Source organism: Suncus etruscus, chromosome 19 (genome assembly GCF_024139225.1).
Source record: "Suncus etruscus isolate mSunEtr1 chromosome 19, mSunEtr1.pri.cur, whole genome shotgun sequence".
Taxonomy (NCBI): Eukaryota; Metazoa; Chordata; class Mammalia; order Eulipotyphla; family Soricidae; genus Suncus; species Suncus etruscus.
The window spans coordinates 29,863,817-29,890,431 of NC_064866.1; the positions used below are offsets into that span (position 1 = coordinate 29,863,817).

The window sequence follows — 26,615 nt, forward strand, 5'->3', positions numbered from 1 at the left end:
AGAAAAGAATGTAATCAAGATGTCTAGGTGCCCTTCTTTCTTGGCTCTAGAGGAGGGCATAAACTGGATACAAGTGAAATTATCCAGATCTGTCCACTCCTCAGCAGTGCACTTCCATTTAGTAGTCATCACACTATTTTTATCACCTACCACTAAAAAAATGTCTTTATATATGTTTATGATCTCATTATATATAATAAAATTTAAGTTTTTGAGAGTACATACTGCACAGAGGTTCTTGTAGTTTCTTCTCAGACTCCAGTGGCTAGCCTTATGCAATCTACTTGTCTGTCCTCTACTAGAGCCAATTGATGGTTTCACTTCTACAATAATTCCATCACATTTAGGCTTCAATACAGAGAAATTTTCTTACAAGTGGAATTTACATCGATTATGTCCTTTGGGGGTTTTAACTAAAAACTTCTTAGACAGGTTTTATAAAATGTAAATAACTTTGTAGAAGTCTAGTTTAATGTATAATCAATCACTCATGCAGATTAAGAAAGTAAGTTTGGGGCCTGGAGAGATAGCACAGCGGCATTTGCCTTGCAAGCAGCTGATCCAGAACCTAAGGTGGTTGGTTCGAATCCCGGTGTCCCATATGGTCCCCCAGGCCTGCCAGGAGCTATTTCTGAGCAGACAGCCAGGAGTAACCCCTGAGCACCACTGGGTGTGGCCCAAAAACCAAAACAAAACAAAAAGTAAGTTTAACAAGAAATAGTATTGAGTGTAACCACATATTAGAATGTTGTAGAAAGATCTTAGAGGAATACTAGTTTCATTGGAAAAAAAATAAATAGGCAAAAGGACAAGAACAGAAATGGAAGTGTTGGAGGTACCATTTATCAGAAAACCACATGCAGCATCATGAGAGAACTGAAACTGAAAAAGAACTAAATAGTTACTTAAACTATTAGAAGTTCCTTAAAATGAGAGCACGTCTATTTCTTAAGAGGACATAAAAATCCTGGGGAAGCCTCAGAATCATTTATATCTATATCTATATAGGGTAAATTGGCTCCTTAAAAGACTAAAAAATAGTATTCTCTTAAAAGATCTAAAGAATAAACTGGCAACTGAATGGGTCTTCTGGAAACATAATGAAAGACTCTACCCCAGGCTCCATCCTAGGATCAGCACAATGACCAAAACCATCAAGTACAGAAGATAGATTAAAATGGCAGTGAAGGAACAGAACTTCTAGAACCACAAAGAAAGACTTCATCATAAGCTACATTCCTTGACCTGTGCTTCTAGAGACCAAGATCTCTAGATACAGATGTCTGATTTTTATCACCCATGATGGAGCAGAAGCCTTCCATACACCACAAAAGCACCGAGGGGAGAGTAAATGAACATGCAAGGAGTCTATAGTTATTCCCATGACAGTATACTTCAAGTATCTTAAGACAAGGGAATTTCTTTTCTAATTTCCCCAATATTTACTGTGCCTATGCAGGAAAAAAAAAAAAGCAGCACAAAATAATCTTTTTTATTAATTTATCTATTTATTTATTTTTATTTTTTTGCTTTGGTTTGGATATTGATGATGTTGTTTCCATTTTTTTTTTCTTTTTGCGCTCTGTTTTCATTTCAGAACCTTGGTTATTATGTGGTGCTTGTCGTTATTGATGTAGTGCTCTCTGGATTTTTTATTTGATGTTTCCTTTTGTATTATTGTGGTGTTTCGCTACCTTTTTCCTTCTCTCAAAGTAAGGTTGAGAGCCTCTAGAAGGACTCTGTCCATTTTTTTTTAAATTATCTTTATTTAAACACCGTGATTACAAATATAATTGTAGTTGTATGATTACAGTCATGTAAAGAACACCCCTCTTCACCAGTGCAGGATTCCCACCACCAATTTCCCAGATCTACCTACTCCCCACCCCACCCACACCTATACTCAAGACAGGCTTTCTTTTTCCCTCATTCATTCACATTGTTATGATAGTTTTCAGTGTAGTTATTTCTCTAACTGCACTTATCATTCTATGTGATGAGCTTCATGTCATTAGCTGCACCTACATGGGAGGATGGGGTAAGTAAGGGTATAATATTAGAAATGAGCTTTGTAGGGCAGTATCAAGGTCCCAATACAAAATGGATATTATGGATATATAGAATATACACACACAATATTATCACTATGAAAAAAACGAGAAAAAATTTCCACTGACTGTCCCTATATAAACCAGTGCTAGAACAGCCTGCCCTCCTCCCAGAGTGCATTCCCATTAGTGTAGGGAGAGATAGGGGGAAAGCCTGTTGACCCCTATAGAGTCCACCTAGACCGGTGCCCAGGGAAAGACTGAAGTCCAGGGGAGAAAAACCCTATACCTGGCAAGAGCTGGTCTCCAGAATCAGGGACGAAATCGGAAGCCAGATGTCTGCCCGCCCTCCTCCCCATGCACCTCCCCCCTGGAGTACGGAGGGAGGGGGGAACCTGAGGACCACTAAGAGTCCACCTGAACCCACTTCTGGTCATCTGAGCTGGCACCCAGGGAAGGCCTGGAGTCAGGGGAAAAAGACAAAGACGGCTGGGGGCCTGCCAAGCCTCCCAGCACTCCCCAGGCTAGGGAGAAAAACTCTGGTATGGGGCTTCCCCAAACCCTATACCTGGCAAGGGCTGGTCTCCAGAATCAAAGAAGAAACCGGAAGGCAGATGTTTGCCTGCCCTCCTCCCCATGCACCTCCCCCCTGGAGTACGGAGGGAGGGGGGAACCTGACGGCCACTAAGAGTCCACTTGAACCCACTTCTGGCCATCTGAGCTGGCAGCCAGGGAAGGCCTGGAGTCAGGGGAAAAAAGACAAGGACGGCTGGGGGCCTGCCACGCCTCCCAGCACTCCCCAGGCTAGGGAGAAAGGTTCTGGTATGGGGCCTCCCCAAACCCCATACCTGGCAAGAGCTGGTCTCCAGAATCAAAGAGAAAACCGGAAGCCAGATGTCTGCCCGCCCTCCTCCCCATGCACCTCCCCCTGGATTACGGAGGAAGGGGGGAACCTGAGGACCACTAAGAGTCCACCTGAACCCACTTCTGCCATCTGAGCTGGCACCCAGGGAAGGCTTGGAGTCAGGGGAAAAAGACAAGGACGGCTGGGGGCCTGCCAAGCCTCCCAGCACTCCCCAGGCTAGGGAGAAAGGTTCTGGTATGGGGCCTCCCCAAACCCCATACCTGGCAAGAGCTGGTCTCGACTCTGCCCATTTTTGGTTTATTTGATTTTTACCCCATTTTATTGCTTTTCTTCAAACAGAACCACATAACCTGAACTATATCTAGTTCTGCCCGTCAAATCGAGGGGGAAATAATGGAGGGTACCAAGACCAAACAGTTGTATGATCACTAAGTTATAAGCTAGACAGAGGGGACTGCTTATACTAGCAGTCTGGGGGGTGAGATTGGGGGATATGGGGTGCAAGATGGGAACGGGGGTGAAGAGAGGACAACTTTGTTGATGTTAATATTTACCTAAAATATTACTGTGAAAGATATGTAATCCAGTTTGGTCAAAGTAAAAATTATTAAATATAAAAAAAGAGAATAAACTGGCTCCTTAATCTACATTTCCCAAGCAATGTCAGAAACAGTTTGATTGTTTAACAAATCATTCTTAGAACTGACACCTTAAATTCTAAAAGATTTGGGGCTTTCTAAACTACACTTGATCTTAGCCAAAAGGCCGAGAAGTGATGGGCTTTCTAAACTATCCCAAAGCAAACAAATTTGTTTAAATCCACTGTTCTATAGTGTGCCAATCCTGTCAGTAGGCAAGGGTCAATTTCTGTTCCATTAGTGCATCCAGGGACCAAGGATGTTTCCCTAGTTGATAGCCAAGAAGGAACGGTTGATGGTCCAAGACAGATTTATTCTCCCCTAACCAAGTTTATATATAATGGGATATCTAAAGGGTAACAGGACATAGCCTACGGAGTAGGTGAGTTTCTGGGAAAAGCTCAGCAACAGAAGTGGGGTTCAGCAACAGAAGTGGGGTTTAGGAGTGCCCTGAACCAAGGCAGCATTGATATTATTATCATCAGAGCTCTTTCTGAGGAAGGAGGAGCAGCCTAAGGTCAAGCCCAATTAGGAATCATTGATCATGGGAGGATGGTGCTCCTTTTCATGCTACTCATACCCATATCTGGTATCATATCATGGTGTCTCCAAAGCTTTCAGCCTCAAGGAGAATACCCTGAAGAATCGCTTTACAGGCTACCTGGAATCAATAGCTCTACAGGCGTTTGGTCTGCCAGGCAATTCAGGAATAGCGTCGCAGAAGGCATCCAAAATCATAGTATATTACTGAGAAACAACAAATATTGATGGCAATGCAATGTTTTATATGCATTTTTTTAATCTTTTTATTTTGTTTTGGGGCCATACCTGGTGATGCTTGGGGGACCCTATGTAATGCCAGGAATTGAACCCAGGTCAGCTGTGTGCAAAGCTAGTGCCTTAACTGTTGTATCTTACTCTAGTCCTTTTGAGCACTTTCATTTTTCTTTTCAGAGGTGAGCATGAATGCACTCACCCACTACTACAAATTATATAATTGAGTTTTTCATATTTGGAGAAATTTCAGGAGTCAGCATATCCAGAATGATGAGGTATATGCCTCATCCTGAGAAAACCATCTTTGTGTTCATGGAATCTCCCCTGCTAGGTAAAAATGCCTATAAACATTTTTAAAAGATATATTTAGGTTTTTATTTCCTTTAAAAGTTTATTACTTTCTGTTTTATAAAGGCTATATTATTCAGAAGGTAAAGTAACAATATAGTAATTAAAATGATTTTTCTTTAAAAATCAATTTATTTGTCATGTCCATATAGAAGTAAAATACTTAAAAAAAAAACTTATCCTTATTGGAATCATTGGGATTATAACACTGATGATTTCTGAATTATATTATAAAATGGCATTTTAATACTTTTTTCTCCACCTCCCTAGTAAAGTCTTTTAACTTTATATAAAAGATTCAGATGCAGAAACAATTGATAACCTTTAACACTATTTCATGTTCCTTCTGAACCTAAAGACTGAAGTAATTCTTTCAGAGGGATAGTTGGCAGTGTCAAATTAAAAGAGCTGATGCCTCATTACCTATGCAGTAATCCCACTTCTAGAAATCTACCTCATATTAATATCAGCAAAACTGAGTAAATTTATGTATCATGAGATAGTCATTATAGCATTGTTCATAACAGCTAAAAAAGTAAAAGCAACTTGTTTATAAACCTGCTATATCATTTTTATAATAAACAAACCTTGTTTTTCTCATCCCTCAAAATAATGAAAATAATAAGGAAGGAAGAAGGAAGAGGGAGAGAGAAAGCTTTATATAAACATAAATGACAAAGCAAACTAAAATCTGGAAGGGAACCAACCAAAGGACAGGAAATGAAAGAAATTCTAGAAGAGCCAGGGATCGAAACTATGGTCTTACATAGGAAGCAAGGCATTTGCTATACTCTGAGCTATGGAATATATAATTATATGTTGTATATGTCATACGACAGAGGATTGAGGCAACACCCTGTGGTACATAAAGGAGTAACCTTGGTCCAGTGCTCAGGGGTTGCTCCTAGGAGTGCTTGAGGGACCAGGCAATAGTAGGGATCCAACCCAGATCTTCCAGGTACAAAGTTCTGTACTCCATCTCTTTAAGCTATTACACTGGCCAAGAGACTTTCACTTTTTATGTTATAATCATTAGTAGTATTTAAAAATCTACTATATAATTTTGGGAGGTGGGGGTACTTCCTATTTTCCACTTCTTCATCGGTGACAGCATTCTGAGGCCCAGGATCACTCCCATTGATACTCTATCAAGTGGACTGAAAGCTCTGTGCTAGGGCCCTGTACAGTGCCAGAGATAACCATAGCCTTTTTAGTGGTGCCTAGAGATTCCAGGATTATACCTGGAAAAGAATCAGGAATGTGTGCCAGAGATGAAATGTTTTAAAATAAAAGGTAATGGGATAGGGGAAGAGCACAGGGCTCAGGGTTTCCAGGCAGGACCCCAGCTCGATCTCTGGCGCTGCATTCCCTGACACCCAACACTGCTTGTCCCCTAGGGAACTCCGGTTCTTATCATTGTTAGGAGGAACTAGGCTAGGAACCCTAGAGACCTCTAGCACCAAGAAGGGCCACAGAGACCAAGTGTCACTATCCTTGGGTACAAGCATTGAACCATTCATTCTGATTGGCTGGGGACCACCAGATAGGCTCCCCTATGGGTATACTCCAGCCATTACCAAAAGGAAGATAAATATACATATTTATATATTTATTTATATTATATATAAAATACATATATAATAGATATTAGAGTATATAACATTATATCATATATGTATATGAACAGAAACTGAATGCCTATACTTACAATGTAATAATATTTGAAATTTCAAAAATATTAACAAAATTTGATCCCTAAAATATCAGAGTGATCTAGATGTTTTTCCGAACCTGTGTGACCATAAGACATGATTTTGACATCATATTTGGCTGATTTGGTAAAAAATGTAGACAACAAATTTCTTGCCTCTAAAGTCATATTTCCATGTGCTGAATGCAGAAATGTCAATTCAACGCCATGACTATGACATCATGATTCATGATGTTGAATTCAGAATTGCCATGTTTTTCCGAACCTGTATGACCATCAGACTTAATTTTGACATCACAATGTGTCATAAAGAACAAGAGTATTCAGGGTCAAAACCTTCAGTCAAATGGAATCTGGTTCCATCACTATTGATTGAGCTGTGTGTGCTTAGAAAAGAACTTCATCTGCCTGGATCTCTTTTCCTCCTCTATCATACAGAGATAATAGCTCCTAACTCAAAACACAGTTCAGAAGATTCAATTATTTATAGACTTGAAGCATGATTTGAAAAATATGACCTTGAATCTAATAGATTCAATCTATTAATCCAATAGGTATATTAATATAAGTTATCATTATCTTATATCTAATATCATATAATAAAGTATATAAAGTATAATTTTATATTGAACATATTTTATAACCCATATATTATATATAATTATACATAATTTATATCTATATAAACTAAATGGCAATATATCTATATAATATAAAATATCTATATAATGTAAAATACATTATTCTATAACATCATGTTTATGTTCTTATTACTGTTATTAATACTTAGTAATTAATACTTAATAATTAGTCATATTGTAAGTCTAAATTTACAACTTTTTTTTTATTTTAAGAGAATTCCAACCCTATCTTCTGAAACAACCTCAACTACTTCTTTGAATGTCAGCGTCACAATAACTAAATAAATCAATAACTGAATTGCTTCTCTCTCCACATTTCTCAAATACATATAAAGAAATAAGTCCAACCTATTTTTTATATTCTACAACTTATTTTTTATATTCCTTTGTTTGGTTTTATGGCCACACCCAACAGCACTACAGGATTACTTCTAGGTATTACTTCAGGATTACTTCTAGATTACTTCTACTCTGAGGACCATATGGGATTGAACTCAGGTTGACTGCGTGCAAGACAAACACCTTACCAACTATACTATAGTTCTGGCCCCATCCTTTTTATATTCCTTTTATTGTTATATGCCAAATACAAACTCTGAATTTAAATACATTAACATTAAAAGTTGGCAGTTAACATTAAAATGCTAATAAGATATATCACAGATGTTTTATAAGAATATATCTCACTGACCTGATATAAGGCAAAGCGGGGTCCACATGGTGAAGTACAATGGCAGTTATATATGAAAATATAAAAGCAGCAGCTGTCCAAATTACAACGGCTGAAGGAAGAAAACTGAGGCCTTGCTGAAACCACCACATTTCAAACAGATCTTCTAAAGCAGAACATATAAATTAAAAAAGATTAGTCACAAATCTTCCTGTATTCTACTTTAGTCCTCCATTCCCCAAACCTGATACTTATCACCCTAAGCTTCCTGCCACACTTCTAAAGCCATCCCCAAAGCATTTACAAATACCAATTCTATTTCACATGCTCAGTAAATGGAACCAAAAGCCAGCCACTTGCCATATCCAGAAACTTTATCTTCCCAATATAATCACGTACCAAGACTATTATTTATTTACTCCATCTCCTATACTTCTTTCTCTCCATCTTCACTGCCTAAACTACCATGATTTGTTGCAGGTTATAATTATAATATCCTAAATAATTCTCCTAATTTGGAACACACAAATCTTAATTCCCTTACCACAGACTGATTCTTTTAATACTAAAGTATCAAACTGATCATCCTGCTCTACCAAGATGTATCTGTGTCTCCCTTCCACCCTTACCAATTCTTCCTTTACATAATCTATAAGGTCCTTGCATCTCAGGTCTCCAGTTACCTTCCTAGATTTATCCCTGGGTCACCATGTTCCCAATTTCTGGCTCTACCTATCACCATCTCTGCCATCATTACAAAGGCAGCTGGTATTTACTCCTGTGAAACAATGTTACTGAATACCTTAAAAACATGATCTCACGGCGCTGGAGTGATAGCATAGTGGTAGGGCATTTGCCTTGCACGCTGCAGATCCAGGACGGACCTGGTTCAATCCCTGGCACCCCATATGGTCCCCCTAGCCAGGAACGATTTCTGAGCGCAGAGCCAGGAGTAACCCCTGAGCATCATTGGCCCAAAAACAAAACATAAAACAAACAAAAAAAGTCATGATCTCATATATAGGCATTTCAACAGAACTACAGTAGTTAAGTCTACTGTCAAAGGGGAGGGTCAAGATGTATACAAATTCAGTTTCATTCTAACATCAAATCACTAAGCTCTTCAGTGATACCAAACTTCTGACAGATCTTCATGTGCTCTGATCTCTTGGTCCCTACCTACAGATCTCGAAGCACATTTTCTCATATGGATGAATAGAACCAGTGTTTTCTGATTTTGCCAACCTTTTCTTCTGAGTGGCTACTATCTTTTTGGCTGGCCCCAGAGTCTAGCGCCAGCCACCCCCCCCATATTTATGCAAATTTCACATGTGGCTCTCATTTTAATATCCTAGGGTCTCACAGGGGGCCATGTGACGACTCGCTGAGAAACCCTGGACTAGACTACTTTGCTCTTGTTTTTTCCTCCCACAACCAATCTACACAATTGTTCAATATCCAGCTTTGGTTGGCTGGCTTTGTTTCTAGTAAATAGCCTTTACTTGCCCAAACATGGTACTCACCACACGTAACTATTATTTGCTTGTTTGGTTTTTATCTTCCTCACTTATATTTTTAAGGTCTATGACAGCAGTTCACCATTTCCAGTTCCTACATGAGAAGGGGACAAAATCAAACAGTGCCCGAATAAATAAAGAGCACATCTGACACTTATACTTCTGGCTTGAAGACATTGGTAAGGAATGTAACATTAATCTAACATCAGTATTTTCATGTATTTCATCTCAAATAATATGAAAATACTTTCAAAACATAAACATTACTCCTATGCCTGACAAAAAAAAAACCCATATTTGGATGTGTCTAATAACTAAAATTTTTTTTTTTTTTTGGTTTTTGGGCCACACCCGGCATTGCTCAGGGGTTACTCCTGGCTGTCTGCTCAGAAATAGCTCCTGGCAGGCACGGGGGACCATATGGGACACTGGGATTCGAACCAACCACCTTTGGTCCTGGATCAGCTGTTTGCAAGGCAAACACCGCTGTGCTATCTCTCCCGGCCCTAATAATTAAAATTTTTTCAATGAACTTTATATATAAACAGTTCAAACATTTACCTCCACCACCCTCCAGTGGCCATATCTCAGTCATTTGAGTTATTATTGTCATTTTCACAATCACCTAACAATTCACTGCTAAACATGCAAATTTCAATCCTACTAAGTCCATTTCTTTTCCTTTATCCCTGCAGTTGTTATTAGAAGCATACTATAAGTGAAGTCCTGCCTACATTATCATGTATCACCTTTCTGTTCTATATCTCTGGCCAGTTCTTAACACTCCACTGCCTTGTTTTTGTTTCCTCTGGTCAGTGGAACCTCTCATTTATTTAAGCACTATTTTAATTTTTTTTTTTTTTTTTGGCCACACCTGGTGACGCTCAGGGGTTGCTCCTGGCTATGTGCTCAGAAATCACCCCTGGCTTGGGGGGATCATATGGGACACCGGGGATCGAACTACGGTTCATCCTACGCTAGCGCTTGCAAGGCAGACACCTTACCTCTAGCACCACCTTCCCGGCCCCTATTTTAATTATTTTATGGCAATTCCTAACTTATAGCTCTTCGGAGTCCTGTTCCCCATTTGTTGCTTTGTTGACCTTTGCAGATGCTTTCTTCATTTTCATTTTTTCCTAAGAGTTCAAATTGTGATCATCTTAATCCCTGAGCATTGCTGGGTGTGGTCCCCAAACAAACAAGTATTCTAAAGTCTTAGATTAAGAGTGAATTATAATATTCCATTGTGTATATGTAACAGTTTCTTACATTATGCAGCTGTCAGGAGAGATGAAGTCATGAAATTTTCCTATATGTGGATGTACATGTATTATGCTGAGAGGAATAAGTCAAAGGGAGAGAGACAGATACAGAATAGTCTCACTCATCTATGGGTTCTAAGAAAAATAAAAAACACTATTGTAATAATTCTCATAGAGATGAGGGCCGGAAGGACTAGCTCACAGTATGTAGCTCACCACAAAGAGTAGTGAGTGCCGTTTGGGAAATAACTACATTGACAACTATCAGACAATCTTAATGAGTAAGAGAAGTAAAATGCCTGTCTCGAATACAGACGGGTTGGGAAGGGAGGTGGGAGCATTGGTGATGGGAATGTTGCAGTGGTGAAGGGGGGTGTTCTGTTTATGACTGAAACCCAACTACAATCATGCTTGTAATCATGGTGCTTAAATATTATATATATATATATATATATATATATGAATTATTTCCAGGGATAGCCTATATTTCTTTTTGTCTAGGTATCTAATGTGTGTGTGTAGGTGTTTTCTTTTTGTCTAGGGTGTGTGTGTGTGTGTGTGTGTGTGTGTGTGTGTGTGTGTGTGTGTGTGTGTGTGTGTGTAGGTGTTTTCTTTTTGTCTAGGGTGTGTGTGTGTGTGTGTGTGTGCCCCACACCTGACAGTAATTAGAGCTTACTCCTGGCTCTGTGCTCAAGGGTCACTCCTGGTGGGCGGGCTTAGTAGGGCATATGGGACAACAGAGATAAAACACCCCTAAATCCCAATCAACTGTGTGAAAAGCAAACACCTAACTGCTGTACTATAGCTCCAGCCTGGCACTCTATCATTTTAACCTGAGAGAACTGAAATTTTTTTCTTCCAGGTGTTTTTGGTTTTATGGGTCACACCTGGCAGCGCTCAGGGTTTACTCCTCTCTCTGCACTTGGAAGTCACTCTTGGCAGGCTTGGGGGACCATATGGGATGTTGGGAATGGAACCAGGGTCCATCCAGGGTTGGATACATGCAAGACAAACACCCTACTGCTATGTTATCACTCCGACCCCATCTTCTGAGTGTTTTAGACGACAGTTGCTCAAGCCTTTTGTACTTGCAAATCTTTTTGTCTATGAAATGTTTATGTTACCCTGGGAACACAGATATAGATAATAGGTAGAAAGATCAAACATGTATAAATACTAAATTATAGAGAAATTTTTTATTAATAATTTTTATTTTGACCAAAGTGGACTACAAATCACAGTAGTATTTTAGGTATATAGTGACATTGAATCAGGGGCATTCACACCACCAATGTTATGTTCCTCCACCCCTATTTCCAGCATGCATCCCATATAGCCTCTCCTTTGCCCCCCCCCCCTCCCAAGGCTGCTAGTATAAGTGGTCCCTTCTGTGTCTAGCTTGTTGTAGATTGGGTATCAATTCTGTTGTAGTTGGCTTTGGATTTGGTGTTTAAGTCTGATCATTTTTTATTTCTACTCAATGTTCATAAGACTGGTCTTGGTGCCCTCCATTATTTCCCCCTCAATTTGTGAGGCAGAACAAGATGGTTCAAGTTATGTGGCTCTGTTTGAAGCTAAGGGAAAAATAAAAAAAGAAGGGAGGGAGGCAAAAATTCAAACAAGCAGATAACAGGAGGAGTTCTAGAGACTATAAAAATCAGTTTAAGACAAGAAAGGGAAAAAGGAAGGAAAACAAAAATAATACCAAACAAATCAACCCCCCAAAACAAAACAAAATCCAAACAAAAACAAACAAACAAACAAACAAAAAACCTGAAAAGCACCACAACAATAAAGACAACAACCAAATATTAACCACGGTCCTAAAATAAAGTGATCCAAAGCACAGGGGAAAAAAAGGCTAAGAAAAGAAAAAAACAAGCAACAACAATTACAAAAATAAATAAATTTAATTTGTGCTATTTTATTTTTAAACAAAAATTTTATAAGTTACAAACTCCATAAGGAGTCACAATCAATAGTTCTCAGATATGTGAATAAAGTATATCTTGAATATGGATGCAGTCAACCCTACTAACATAACTAGTAATTTACTCCTCTACCTGGTAAAAATGAACAAACTTCCTAATGTTTTCTCTTTGTCAGGAAAGCCATAATTTTTTTTTGCCCGCTTTTCACTAAGTGTGTAGCCTGGGGACAGTCTTGGTTACACTTTGGGGCAAGCTGGTTCTCTAAAGCTATTAAGACTACATTTTATAGTGAGAATAGCGATATTTTGCTTTTGACATAAAAGCTGTGATTTTTAGTAAACACAGGAACCATTCACACAGTTTTCCAGTGCCTCTTTGTTGTGCATCTGGGATTCAAAAAGTATGAACTCTGTCCAGGTTGAGGGGCAACAAGGGAAGTGGTTACCTGTTATCTACTATGCTTTATTTCTTCTACCAGAAAAAACATCCCTAAAGAAAACACACTGCTAATTTTCACCAGATTTCATATCCCTTTTTGATTTTGTAACTCTGCATATTTCCTCTTCTTTCCTATAAGGAATGCTAATGAAGAGGCTAATATTGATTACTTTAGGTTCTTGGACAAAAGAGATTTTTCAAAACATTCTCTCCATTCCATTGCTAAGAATAATTTCTACACCCTTAATTTTGTCCCCAAATACGAATCCTTACAATGTCTTCACACTCATGCTCAAATACCATCTCCCATTACAAGACTTCTGTATTCCTTTGCATCAGGAAATAGGAATTACTCAGAATTTGTGATTAACACATCTCTGACAGGTTTTTTTTTTTGCTCTTTGGGCCACACCCTGTGATGCTCAGGGGTTACTCCTGGCTCGGGGGACAATATAGGATGCCGGGGATCGAACCAAGGTCTGTACTGGATCAGCCGTGTGCAAGACAAATGCCCTACCACTATGCTATCACTCCGACTTCATCTCTGACAGTTCTAAAATAGAAATATATAGAGGGTTTTATTGGGCAGAAATTTGGGCCACACCCAGCAGCACTCAAGGGTTATTCCTGGCTCTGTACTTCAGAAATCACTCCTGCCAGGATCAAGGGACCATATGGGATGCCGGGAATAAAACCCGGGTCCATCTTAGGTCAGCCTCGTGCAAGGCAAACACCCTACCCACTATGCTATCTCTCCGGCCCCTAGAGGGTATTTCAAATGTGTAAAATCCTTGATGAGGAGCTCCATTTCTCTATAAAGGGATAGCAAGAAGCTTATTCATAATAATTACACAATACATTTTTTTTGTTTGAGGGTCACATTCAGCAGTGCTCAGGGGCTATACCTTACTCTAGGCAAAGGGGCCTGGCAGTGCTTGGAAGTCCTTTTGTAATACAGGTCCATTTGTGGTCTTACAGTCACATGCCAAATAAGTGCACTAATCTAACGCCTACATTACTTCTCCAGCCCTACAATAGTTTTTGAATGAACAAATAATCAAAACCCAATCCTTTTAAACCTCCAAAGGCCCATGACTTTTCTTAGTATACAGTCTTATCATTTTCCAGAATTACTCCAATTCTGAGACAGCAAAGTAACTATAAGATTCTTTCTTCTTAGACCAGAGCAATAGCACAGTGTGGTAGGCATTTGTCTTGTACTTCATCAACCAGGGTTTGATCTCAGGCATCCAATAGGGTCCCTTAAGCCTGCCAGGAGATTCCAGAGCAGAGCCAGGAGGAGCTCCTGAGTGCCATCAGGTATGTCCCCAAAATAAAGCAAGCAAAAAATTTCTTTCTTCCAAAGCTCTCATATACATTAAGCTAATTCTACCTTCAGTCATTTGTAATCATTCTTCTTTCCAGTATGACAAATTCTCAGTTCCTTTTGCTTCATGCTCCACCCTTTCCTGCCATAACCTCTGGCCTACAGGCATGATGGCTGAATATCTGCAGGACTGCTTCGGTGCAGGCCTAGCTTCTCCCCTGAAAAAGGGGATGCTGTCCTGGCATTAACTGTTGAGAAAAGACCAGTTGTGCTCTAGGTTAGTGCTTGGCAGAATAGCAACAATGAACTTATTAAACACTAATGCATAATGAGAACTAACAATGCTGAGTACATGAAAAAAATAATGTATGCCTTTAACCCTTGCATAAATACAAGGACTGTTGGAACATACCTGACTTATCCTAAAATGATGGAAGAATCTACAATAATATTTTTCTCAAGCTAGTAGAATCTACAATAATATTTTTCCTAGCTGGTAGAATCAACAATAATATTTTTTAGTCAGTTACTTAGTAATGTGTAGGCTACAAAAATGTTTGGTCTTTCAATTACCTCTGCCCTCTTTTTACAATAGTTCTTGGTAAAGCATTAAATAGACAATGGGCTTGTATTTTGTTGATTAATACTTGGCAAGCAAGAATCATATTAAAGGGGCCGGAGAGATAGCATGGAGGTAAGGCGTTTGCCTTTCATGCAGGAGGTCATCGGTTCGAATCCCGGTGCCCCATATGGTCCCCCGTGCCTGCCAGGAGCAATTTCTGAGCCTGGAGCCAGGAATAACCCCTGAGCACTGCCGGGTGTGACCCAAAAACCAAAAAAAAAAAAAAAAAAAAGAATCATATTAAAGAGGAAAGAATAAGTATTTTTCTGATTTCTGTTTATGTAAATGAAACTGATAACAAAAGAATTTATAAAATACATACAATGTTTAGATGGCTGTCTAATGATTGTGCTGACACATAATGTATATTTATGTCTAAAAAACATGTCACTTGACCTACTCAACTCCCTACTATTAATCGTTTACTTAAATATAAAGCAGAACTCCCAATAAATCGGGTTCAGTTCCAACTACTCTTGAATGTGTATGGTCTCTGAGTATTCACTCTGCTGACTCCTTACTCCCATTCTCTTATTGAGTAACTCTGACGCCCCTCTCACAGCCGCCTGACTCAGCTGGCCTGGGATACTTTCCCTCCATCCAGTTTATAAGTATTGCCACTAATCATTCTTCTACTCAACAATTTTTTTTCAAGGAAACTTAAAAAGGGCACACATTAATGACTTTACTGAACCAATTTGCTTTTGCTGCACTAAATCTACTAGCTTATTTGTTGTGATTCAAATTACATTTTCAATTAAAACAAAAACTTCTGACTTCAGTTATATTAACTGAAGGGCTCAAAAGTTAATACCTCCAAGTTGGTGTCATAAAAGAGTACTAAAAATATAGAATGTTTAGGGGCTGGAGCAATAGCACAGCAGGTAGGGCGTTTACCTTGCACGTAGCCAGCTCAGGACCAACAAAGGTTCGATTCCTGGCATCCCATATGGTCCCTTGGCCTGGCCTGCCAAGAGAGATTTCTGAGTGCAGAACCAGGAAAAACCCCTGAGTGCCACCAAGTGTAGACCCCCAAAAAAACAAAACAAAAGAAAAGTATTGGTGGTGGAAATGTTGCACTGGTGAAGGGGGTGTTCTTTATATAACTGATACCCAACTACAATCATGTCTATAATCTAGGTGCTTAAATAAAACTATTATTAAAAAAGAAAAGAATATGTAGAAAGTTTATATAAGGGACCGGATAGCATGGAGGTAACGTGTTTGCCTTTCATGCAGAAGGTCATCAGTTTGAATCCCAGTGTCCCATATGGTCCTCCGTGCCTGCCAGGAGCAATTTCTTTTTTTTTTTATTTTTTTTTGGTTTTTGGGCCACACCCGGTAACGCTCAGGGGTTACTCCTGGCTATGCGCTCAGAAGTCGCTCCTGGCTTGGGGGACCATATGGGACGCCGGGGGATCGAACCGCGGTCCGTCTCCTAGGCTGGCGCAGGTAAGGCAGGCACCTTACCTCCAGCGCCACCGCCCGGCCCCAACCAGGAGCAATTTCTGAGCATGGAGCCAGGAGTAACCCCTGAGCACTGCTGGGTGTGACCCCAAAACCACAAAAAAACAAAAAGCAACAAGAAAGTTTATATAAAAAGTTCTTCTGAGTTGTACTGGTATGTTATTGCAGAAATTGCATTGTTATATCACAGTAAAGAACCTAAGAACCTAAGATCAATACATGACAAGTGTTAGCTTGCAGTATACTCCATAAAAATTTACTCAAGAACTAAATAAAAGAGATCAGATAAATAGTACAGGAGGTTGCTTGCCTTGCATGAGACAGACCATGTTTTGAGTCTAGACATCATATATTGTTCCCCAAGTCCCACAAAGATTGATCTAGTATAGTCAGCAGTAAGCCTGGAGCACAGCCATTTGTGACCCAAAACAAATATAAACAAACAAAAAACGAAATCAGATAGCATCCCTCGATGGTGAACCTATGGCACGCGTGCCAGCGTGCCAGCAGTGGCGCGCGAAGACTTTGCAGGTGACAAGCGGGAAGGGGTCCACAATTAAGATATGCAGCGCATGGGGGTGGGGGGGAGAGTGTGCCAGTGTCTGCTTTGCAGCTCACCTGGCAAAAGGGCCAGACTGGCCATTGGGAGGACCGGGCATTGTGCGACAGTTTGGGCACTTGGGCTCAAAAAGGTTAGCTATCACTGGATACTATATTGTCTAATTTTAGAAATGTTAATAAATGGTTTTTCCTTAAAGAAATGTAAGCAATGAATAACTATTCTACATGTTCACAAAATGTTAGTCTTCATAACTACCCAAAACTCAAACTTTTGTCAATCTTCGAATCAATATACAAAGAAAATAAGAGGTTGCTTCAACTTACTTACTTTTAAATACATAAAATTTTAGATTAATGTGCTAATATCATTCATGGTAGAACATTATGGGCATAATGTGTATGGGCAGCACATTATTTTATATAGTCAATACTTGTATGTTTTCTATTGTGCAGAATCTGGAATTAAATAATATTCCAATTTTTAAACTAGAGTATCTTTTTTTCATTCCTTCTCACATTAGGCATCTCTCACATCAAAACGGTTTAAGAGAAAATCATTTTTAATTATAAAAGAGAAAAATAAATACAGCTCATTAGTAGGAAAAATAATGCATTAACTGGTCTGCGTGAGACACTGAAGGAACACAACTGTGAGATGACTTATCCAAACGCATATTCTAGCTGTACCACCTTCCAATTCATGTTTCATCCAGTAACAATTTCCGTAAATTAGAGTAATCCAACTAATAACGAAGTCATCTCCAAGGATTGTTTTCAAATTGCTCATAATAAGTAAACAATGTTATGAAAGTGGATTTTTCAAATCTGCACAATTATAATAGCCACAGTGATGGAGAAAAAACCATTTATTTATTTTTGTTATTTTGGGGGCACAGCTGTGGTGCTCAGGGGTTACTCTCTGGCTCTGCATTCAGGAATCACACCTGGTGAGCTCGGGGATCATATGGGTTGCGCAGATCCAACTTGGGTTGGCCAGATGCAAGTCATGTACCATCTCTTATTTATGTACTCTCTCTCTCCAGCCACTTTTTTCCTATTATAACTGGAAGCAATATGCATTCGGATCTCATTAAGGTATCTAGCTATTTATAAGGAGCAGGGACTGAAGAGTTTATCAGTTTGCTAACAACATCAAAGAACTGTGGGTTTATCGGAAGATGATCACTACAGTCCATGCATGGATTTTTCACCTTGGAAATCTGGAAGCATGGTTAGCTAGTAGACAATCAAGCTAAATGGAATTATAAATGATAAATAATTTAAGAAACCTTTCCAAATACTTGAAAATATGCTGGATTAACCATTGTATAAGTGTTTAACAAAATGTTCTTGCATCTCTCCTATTTCCTCTGCTTTTTTTAAAAAACCTATAAGAAATAATACGAAAGTGAATTCTGGATATTCAAAGTGTAGAAAGAAAGCCCTTTGTATTTTCAGATACAAAGAAGCAATGGGCCCTTAATAAAAAGATCATAGAAAATGATTTTTCTAAAAAATGACTTATCTCTTGACAAATATATATGCTCAGGACTTTCTCTGGATCTGCACTAAAAGATCACTCCTGGCAGGCTCCAGGGACAAGATGGGGTGCTGGGGATCAAACCAAGGTTGCCCACTTGAAAAGCAAGCTAAATGAATTATCCCTTCAGGAACCCCATTCATGTAATATTCTTGGTAAAAATTCTAAAGTGTTTAGAAGTTTAACTTAAAATTTAAATCAGAAAATTTCAGGGAAGAACTTAAAGTTGCATTAACAATCACAAATGCACATACAAATTAAAATATGGAACAAATGGAAAAATCATTTCAGTGGTGTACTTTCGGAGTTTCAAAATCACATGCTGTGGGCCAGAGAGATTGCACAGTGGTAGAGCATTTGTCTTACATGCTGCCGACCTGGGATGGGCCCAGTTCGATTCCTGGCACCCATATGGTCCCCCAGCCTGGCAGGGGGTGATTTCTGAGTGTAGATCCAGGAGTAACCCATTTATCAATAAATAAATAAAGTTAAGAAAAAAACCCTGCCAAGCACAGATGTGAAGATAACACAGAGGATTAAGCAATTACCTGGAAGGACATCCCCTGGCAATACAATTGCACCTGGCTGACCTAAATAGGTGTAAACACAAGTCCACAGAACATCTCAATTGCAAATTTTTCTTCCACCTGCCACCAAAGCCTCTGAGTCTGAGGGCAACAGCTGAACCTAAATGAGTGCACCTACTCAAGCGCACCCCACTTTTGTGGGCCTGGCAGGAAGTAGTTAGTAATAATAATATATTATATATATTATAAATATATATAACACTAACATAATAGTGTTTTATTTTTTAATGGAATAGGCAGAAAAGCAAAAATTGAGATAGCTGCCTTGCTCCTGAGGCCAAGAATTAAAAACACAACCTCATCTCAGCTTTGTCACTCAGGGAGAAAACAGTAGACCTACTCAAGCGCACCCCGTTTTGATGGGCCTGGCATATTATGGCCCCCCATAATAGTTAGGGTTTAATTTTTTATTTATTTTTTATTTCTAGGGTTTTATTTATTTATTTATTTAATTTATTTTGTTTTTTGGGGGGCCATACCCAGCGGTGCTCAGGGGTTACTCCTGGCTATCTGCTCAGGAATAGCTCCTGGCAGGCACGGGGAACCATACGGGACCCCAGGATTTGAACCAACCACCTTTGGTTCTGGGATGGCTGCTTGCAAGGCAAACACCACTGTGCTATCTCCCCAGGGTTTTATTTTTTTAATGGGATAGGAAGAAAAGCAAAAATTGAGATAGCTGCTTTGCCCCTGAGGCTAAGAACACAATCTCACCTCAGCTTTGTCACTCAGGGAGAAAATAACGGTGCGCCTACTCAAGCGCACCCCGTTTTGGTGGGCCTGGCAGGAAGCCCCCTATAATAGTTATAGCTGTATTTCTTTTTTTTTTTTAATTTTTTTTAGGGTTGCATTTTTTAATGGGTATAGGAAAAAAGGCAAGAATTGAGATAGCTGCTTTGCTCCTGAGGCCAAGAACTAAGAACACAACAACCTCGCCTGAGCTTTTGCCATTTCTTATTTTTTGCATTTCTAGGGTTTTATATTTTTTAATGAGCTAGAAGAAAAGCAAAAATTGAGATAGCTGCTTTGCTCCAAAGGCCAGGAACTAAGAACACAACCTCACCTCAGCTTTTGCCATTTCTGATTTTTTGCATTTCTAGGGTTTTATTATTTCTTAATGAGCGAGGAAGAAAAGCAAACACTGAGATAGCTGCTTTGCTCCAGAGGCCAAGAACTAAGAACACAACAATGTCCCCGCAGCTTTTGTCATGCACGGGAGGAAACAGGCACCAGGTGGAGTGTGAGTCTCCTGGGGTGCAGGCCCCAAGGGGAGCTTGGCTTGCACCCCCAAATCCCCACCCCTTGGACCAGCATCGGCTCCCCGTTAAGCAGCCCAGTCAGCCTGTGCAGCGCCTGACCTACCTTGGAGCAAACCTACCTTGAGGCTGGACGCCCATCAGAGTCCTCAGACTGACAACTCACTCCGCAGAGAGCAACAACGGGGTCCCCACTCTTTTTCTCCCTCACCTCCCAAATGAGCCCAGGCTGCAGGGTGGCGACGGTCCCGGGAGGAGAAGAGAAAGGGGGCGTGGCCTCGGGACGCGCACGCGCACTCGCCCGAGCAGCTCCCTCGCCAGCTGAGTTAACGCGCTTGCGCGGCCTCGCCTTTTTTCCCCCCCCTCCCACCCTTGTTGCTTTACGACTGTCGTGAAAGCGTCGTGAAAGAAGCGCTTCGCCTCGCTCAGTCACCCAGACACTCAGTCAATCAGTCAGTCGGCGGAAGTCGGAGGTCTTGCTCCTGAGCGGCTTGCTATTTTGGGGGCGGGGGGTTCAGGGTAAGACTGTGGAATTGTTTTTTTTTTTTCTGGGGGGGGGTACGAAGGACGTGTTTGGAGGTCACGGCTGTCGGAAGTGAGGGTGAGAGGACTGCAGGTCTTCGGGTGGGGCACTCACTGTGTGTGGAAATTTTGGGGAGTGACCCCCAAAATGGGGATAGGGGGTGTGAAAGCGATCTGGCCTGTCAGCCCCATACTACACCTTCCTCCTTGCCTTGCCTGTGATGTGAGGTGTTTGTGGTGTGTGCTTCAGGCCTAGGCTCTTCTTTTGGGGTGGGGGGCACTTTTCCAAAATTTTCAGCCTACCCAAAATCGAATGAGCTTTGAGGTTGCTGGAGCTGATTTTTGGAAAGAGAAAAGGCCTCCCCAATACTCTCCCTCTGCAAGTGGCTGCTGAGGTGTGCCAATGGCGCCCAGGAGGAGCACCCTTTGAGATGGGTTTGGAACTTGTCTTCTCCAGTTTGATTGACACTTGGGGTCGTTTTTGTGACCCTTTGTTGTTGTTGTTCTTGGCATCTGGGGTCGGTTGGTCTTGAGTGTGTCATGCTTCAAATCTCTCCTGAGTTCTTGTTCATAATTTTAACTTTCAGGAAACTAGGGTGTGATTGATTGATGTATGTGGATCTGCAAATTGTAAGGTCTAGTGTAAGTGGACACGGGAAATTCAAAGATCAAATTTTCTGCTCTGGAACTAATAGGATCATGCATGATGGATGTATTGGGTTTGTTTTGATTACCCTAAGCCATTGGTGTTTATGTGAAATTTAACGATTTAGCTTTTAAAAAACATTTGGGTGCATAATAATATTGTGCTGATAGAGATTCTGTACTATGTCTTCCTACACTTTCATTTTAAGAAATCAACTATCTGCCTCCTGCATTCTTATTCATCTGTTTGAATAGCCAAGTCTTTTTTTTTTTTTTGGTTTGGGGGTCACAACTAGCAGTGTTCAGGACTTACTCCTGGCTGTGTGCTAAGGGGTCACTCCTGGCACTGGAGTGTTTCTGAGAATCAATGCCCCTACCTGCTGTCCTATCTCTCTGTCTAATTTTTAAGATAGGAAATTGTCAGACTCTCTTATTTTTCCAGAGAAGTTACTCCCCCCTTTTATAAAGAAATGCAATATTTCACTTAAGTAAAACTGTAGATTTAAGTTGTGTTCTACTGTGCTGCTTTTGCTTCCAAGACTGCTGAAAATGCCGCCTTTTTTTTCTTTTTTGCTAACTTGTTCTATGTTACACTTATTAAGTAATGTTGGCTATAATCCTGCGAGCCTATTTGCTTTTTCTCTTTCGTTTCTCTTTTTTTAACTTCTTCTGCCTGCCCATAACTGTTGGACATTAGTATTGCCCTTTAGTCTTTAGTCTTGTCATAAAGGTTGGAAAAGGGTCTGTAGTTACCAAGTTCCTCTGAAAGAATTGTAAACATACTGCCCAATCAGTGCAGCTCAAAAATTGGCACTGGCTACTATGGGAGGATGGGGATTCTGGAATTTCACTCCACAGGTTGGATGTTGTATAAGCTCACCTTTTGCAGTTGGACATTTTTTTTTTCAATATGATACTGGTCAGATATTCCCCAATGCTGAAGACAAGACAGGCAGCATGCCATTATTTGCCACTGCTATTACACAGGTAGTCTTTATCAGAGATTTAAGATCTCTGTTGCGGATAATTTTAGTAAAGTCCATTAAATATCCCAAGTACACTTTTGTACCTTTGTTACACTTTTCACATAAATATTTCTGCACAAGGAATATAATTTATTAGACAATATATGTCTCCTTCTCTGGACCCCCACAACAGTGTTCATAACCTGTTATAACTTAGCTATTTACAAGAATCCCCCAACTACCCCTTTGAGTTTGTTTGTTTGTTTGTTTGTTTTGAGCATAAGTAGCATACTTCTGCTTTTCTGTTTGTTTAGGGCCTAGGGCAGATAAGTAGGGGCTCAATATATACTCAGTGAATCATGATTGTTATTTAACAAATAAGTACTGAATACATGCTTGGTATATGGTACAGGATGAGATTCTGGGGAAAAGAATGTTTAGACAAACCTGCCCCCCTCATGCATGGAACTGTAAGAGAAGGAACAAAAACAGTTAAAAGTGATCATTTCTATGAAAGGGAAGGGACCCAGCTAAGTTACAGTTATAAAATCTCAATTCTTTACCATGGTCTATAAAGCCACTCTCTGAATTGAAATTTGCATTGAGTGTCTTCATATTGCCCCACTATTTCACCTTTCACCTGGCTTGCCACTACCTAGCCCTAGAGATTGTCAAGAAACTAGAAAGCTCCTTACTTGGGCTTTGTCCCTTTTGAACCTCCCTTCCTCCTGCTCTCAGAATTGGGTGCATCTCCTATTACTCTCTATATATCTTCTTAGAGAAAGCAGCCATATTACCTGAAATATATATTCTCAGCTAGCTCCTTTCTGTCTGCACTCTTGTGTTCCTCATAGTACCCATCACAGTGCAAGTGCATATTTGTGTTTTTAATATTTTTTAATGTGAGATTCTTAAAATGTTATTTCTGTTTTATTAATTTATTTATTTGTGGGGGGTCATTGGGTGTCACCTGATGTACTCATGGGTTATCTCTAAAAGCTCAGTCCTTGTGATGTTTGGGGAACCAGCCATATGAGATGCTGGGGATCGAACCCAGGTCTGCCATGTGCAAGGCAAGCTCTTTATCCACTGTTATTTCACTCCAGTCTATAAAGGTTATTTTTAAATGATTAAATCTCATATTGGTCAAGGGAACTGGAACCATGTCCTTGTTTATTGTAATTAGATACTGACTGAACACACCTGGAAATTGAATCTATTTTCTCATAAAACATATTACTGGTGGTCATGCTTCTAGACCACCCAGCAATAATTTTCTTTAATTACATTTTTTTAAAGTTTCGTAGAGTGTGCCATGAAAAGGACACTTCATCTTCACTCTTTTTTTTTTTTTTTTTGTTATTGGGCCGATGGTGCTCAGGGGTTACTCCTGGCTATCTGCTCAGAAATAGCCCTTGGCAGGCACATATGGGACACCGGGATTCGAACCAACCACCTTAGGTCCTGGGTTGGTTGCTTGCACAGCAGACACCGCTGTGCTATCTCTCTGGCCCCCATCTTCACTCTTTTAGGCAAAGGCTTGACTCCAAAAATACAGAATCACAGTGGCTAGGCTAGAATACTTTATTAATGTTTGTATTTACTTTACGTATTTCTATTCCACATCTTTCTCTCCTCCACCAATATTTTGATATAATCCAATCTTTCTGTTATAACCTCTCCTGTTCCCTTGAAAAGATTCTGCTATTTGCTGAAATTCTGACATTCCTGGTTTTTTTTTGTTTTGCCTGAAAACGCTTTGGTTATCTATGTGGATTTTTGTTATTTTGTTTTTGAGCTACACCTGACAGTGCTCAGGGCTTACTTCTAGTTGTACTCACCGATCACTTCCTGGGCAACTCAAGGGACCAAATGGGGTGCCAGGGATCAAACACCCTGGTTGGCCATGTGTAGGCCTAGCACTTGACCTGCTGTCTTTCTAGTCCCTTTGCTTGAGAAGTTTTTGATAGCACTAGCTGGGGGGGTGGGAGGTTTGGGGGGTTCTCAATTGTGGTTGTGGAAGGAAGAGTAGAGATGAACTACAATGTGCTCAGCAGCTTTCAGTTGTTGTTGTCATCTGAAGGCAGAGTAACTCTGTGTGTGTGTTTGTATGTGTGAGACTACATGTATCTGAATTTATATTTTCACTCTTGTTTATCATCACTCCATAGGGACAGTGTTGCCAACCTTTAAAACTCTAGCTTCCCCCCCACCCCGTGTATGAATTATATAATAGCTAAATCTAAAAGGCTTGTCAAAATGTTGATTTTCCTAAAAGAAAGAGAAGGTTAAAATAAAATTAGGCCAAAGGAGGGGAAGACTCTCAGAAGGAAAGTATCAGTTTAGCAGACATTCCTGCCAACTGTTCAAACTTAAAACCATTAGGATCAGTTGCTTCTAGCTATTTAGTGCCAAAAGCAACCAGCACTCTCAAGATGTCAAATTTCCCCCACCCCCAGTCTAGGAAAATGGAACACTACAGTAAAAACTATAAATCGATTTATTAAATTAGTTGGCTTAAATGGAATTCCATGAAAGTTGGCTGTAGCTCACTAAGTCACTGACTATAGCTCATAATAATGTAGGATGATTAACCTGAGGCTGGAGCAATAGCACAGTGTTAGGGTGTTTGCTTTGTACACAACCGAAGACGTGGGTTCCGTTCCTGGCATCCCATATGGTCCTCCGAGCCTACCATAGCGACTTCTGAGCGCAGAGCCAGGAGTAATCTCTGAGTGCTGTTGGGTGTGGCCCCCAAACAAAAAAAAAAAAAAGAAAGATTATTAAATTCACAATGAATATTTCTTTTCCTTTTTCTTTTTTTTGGCTTTATATGTCACACCAAATGATGTTCAGGGCTTACTCCTAGATCTGTGCTCAGAATTCTGGCAAGACTCCAGGACAATGGTCCTCAAACTACGGCCCGTGGGCCACATATTGTATTTATTCCCATTTTGTTTTTTCACTTCTAAATAAGATATATGCAGTGTGCATAGAAATTTGTTCATAATTTCTGTTTTTATTATAATCTGGCCCTCCAACAGTCTGAAGGACAGTGAACTGGCCCCCTATTTAAAAAGTTTGAGGACCCCTGCTCCAGGACTCTAATCCAGTCAGCTGCATGCAAAGTCACTACCCTCTGTATTAGCACTATAGCCCCTCACTGTGACTATATCTAAATTAATTATAAACTATATAGATTGGCCCAGATTGAGGGAATTCTACTATAGATCATGATGACAGTGAAATTTTAGAATTTGAAGTTAATGGAAACAAAGGTAAGAAGTTCTGGGCATGTTAATTTAAGTAGGTCCATTGTTTAAGTGTCCTAAATACTATATCACCGTCTGTATTCCCAGAGTACAGCATTTCTGGGAATTTTATTCTTAAAAGCGATTCTTAATAGCTTTCTGTGGAGAGATATCAAAGTACCTGTTTAAGGCTATTACCCTTTTAGTTCTGGTATTTTACACACACAAACATACTTATATTTCTTTTATTTTCTTCTCTTTTTAATCCTATGGCTTCTTTTTCTTCTGCTCATAGTGAGTTTCCCACAGTTTATTTATTCGTTTCGTTCTCTCAGTGTATATAATCCCTTCTCGTTATACAAGAATATCTACTTTCTAGCCATATTAAACTTAAGTTTTTAAGCTTGAAATGTTCATTTTTCACTAAATTGTTTTGGTTTTAGCTAAAAGATCTTTATTTAATTTTATTTTGGTTTTTGGGCCACACCCAGGGTGCTCGGGGTTACTCCTGGCTATCTGCTCAGAAATAGCTCCTGGCAGGCACGGGGGACCATATGGGACACCGGGATCCGAACTAACCACCTTAGATTCTGGGTTAGCTGCTTGCAAGGCAAATACCGCTGTGCTATCTCTCCAGCTCCAAAGATCTCTATTTTTGAGGTGGACAGTACAGTGGGTAAGGCAGTTGCCTTATGGTGGATCTGGTTTGATCCCTGGCACCACATGTGGTTCTTTTACACACCCCCCCCTTCCAGCCCTAGCCTGCCCTGGAACACCCAGATACCACTGGGTGTGGCCCCCAAACGAAAAGAAATAATAAAGTATACTTACTTAAAAGTTGCTTTTCAAGCTGGAGAGTACAAGGGTTAAAGCACTTGCCTCGAATAGAATGGACTCTGGTCTGGTTTGATCTTCAGCTCCACATATGACCCCTCAGCACAACCTTCCTGAGCATAGTAAAGAGAAAGCAAGTGCTTTGACCACTGTATTATTACTATCATTATTTTAAGCCACTTAAACAGTCAT

The 26,615-nt window shown here is 40.0% G+C and overlaps 2 protein-coding genes and 1 non-coding gene across 3 annotated transcripts in view; 1 reads left to right on the plus strand and 2 right to left on the minus strand.

Moving 5' to 3' along the window:
• Positions 1 to 20,353, minus strand: part of DRAM2 (DNA damage regulated autophagy modulator 2) — a 43,311-nt gene extending 22,958 nt beyond the window's left edge. Inside the window, exons 1-3 of the mRNA XM_049765793.1 lie at positions 20,329 to 20,353; positions 9,222 to 9,309; positions 7,720 to 7,864 (exon numbers count right to left, since the gene is read on the minus strand). Coding sequence (XP_049621750.1) covers positions 7,720 to 7,850 — 131 coding nt within the window. The 5' untranslated portion in view covers positions 7,851 to 7,864; positions 9,222 to 9,309; positions 20,329 to 20,353. The remainder of the gene's footprint in view (positions 1 to 7,719; positions 7,865 to 9,221; positions 9,310 to 20,328) is intronic.
• LOC125997846 (U1 spliceosomal RNA) lies at positions 4,505 to 4,667 on the minus strand. The gene has a single exon (XR_007491849.1). It is a non-coding gene; the product is annotated as a U1 spliceosomal RNA (small nuclear RNA).
• Positions 20,354 to 20,659: 306 nt separating the features above from the next.
• CEPT1 (choline/ethanolamine phosphotransferase 1) overlaps positions 20,660 to 26,615 on the plus strand; it is a 44,478-nt gene continuing 38,522 nt past the window's right edge. The window contains exon 1 of the mRNA XM_049765752.1: positions 20,660 to 20,679. The gene's annotated coding sequence lies outside the window, so the exon portion shown is untranslated. The remainder of the gene's footprint in view (positions 20,680 to 26,615) is intronic.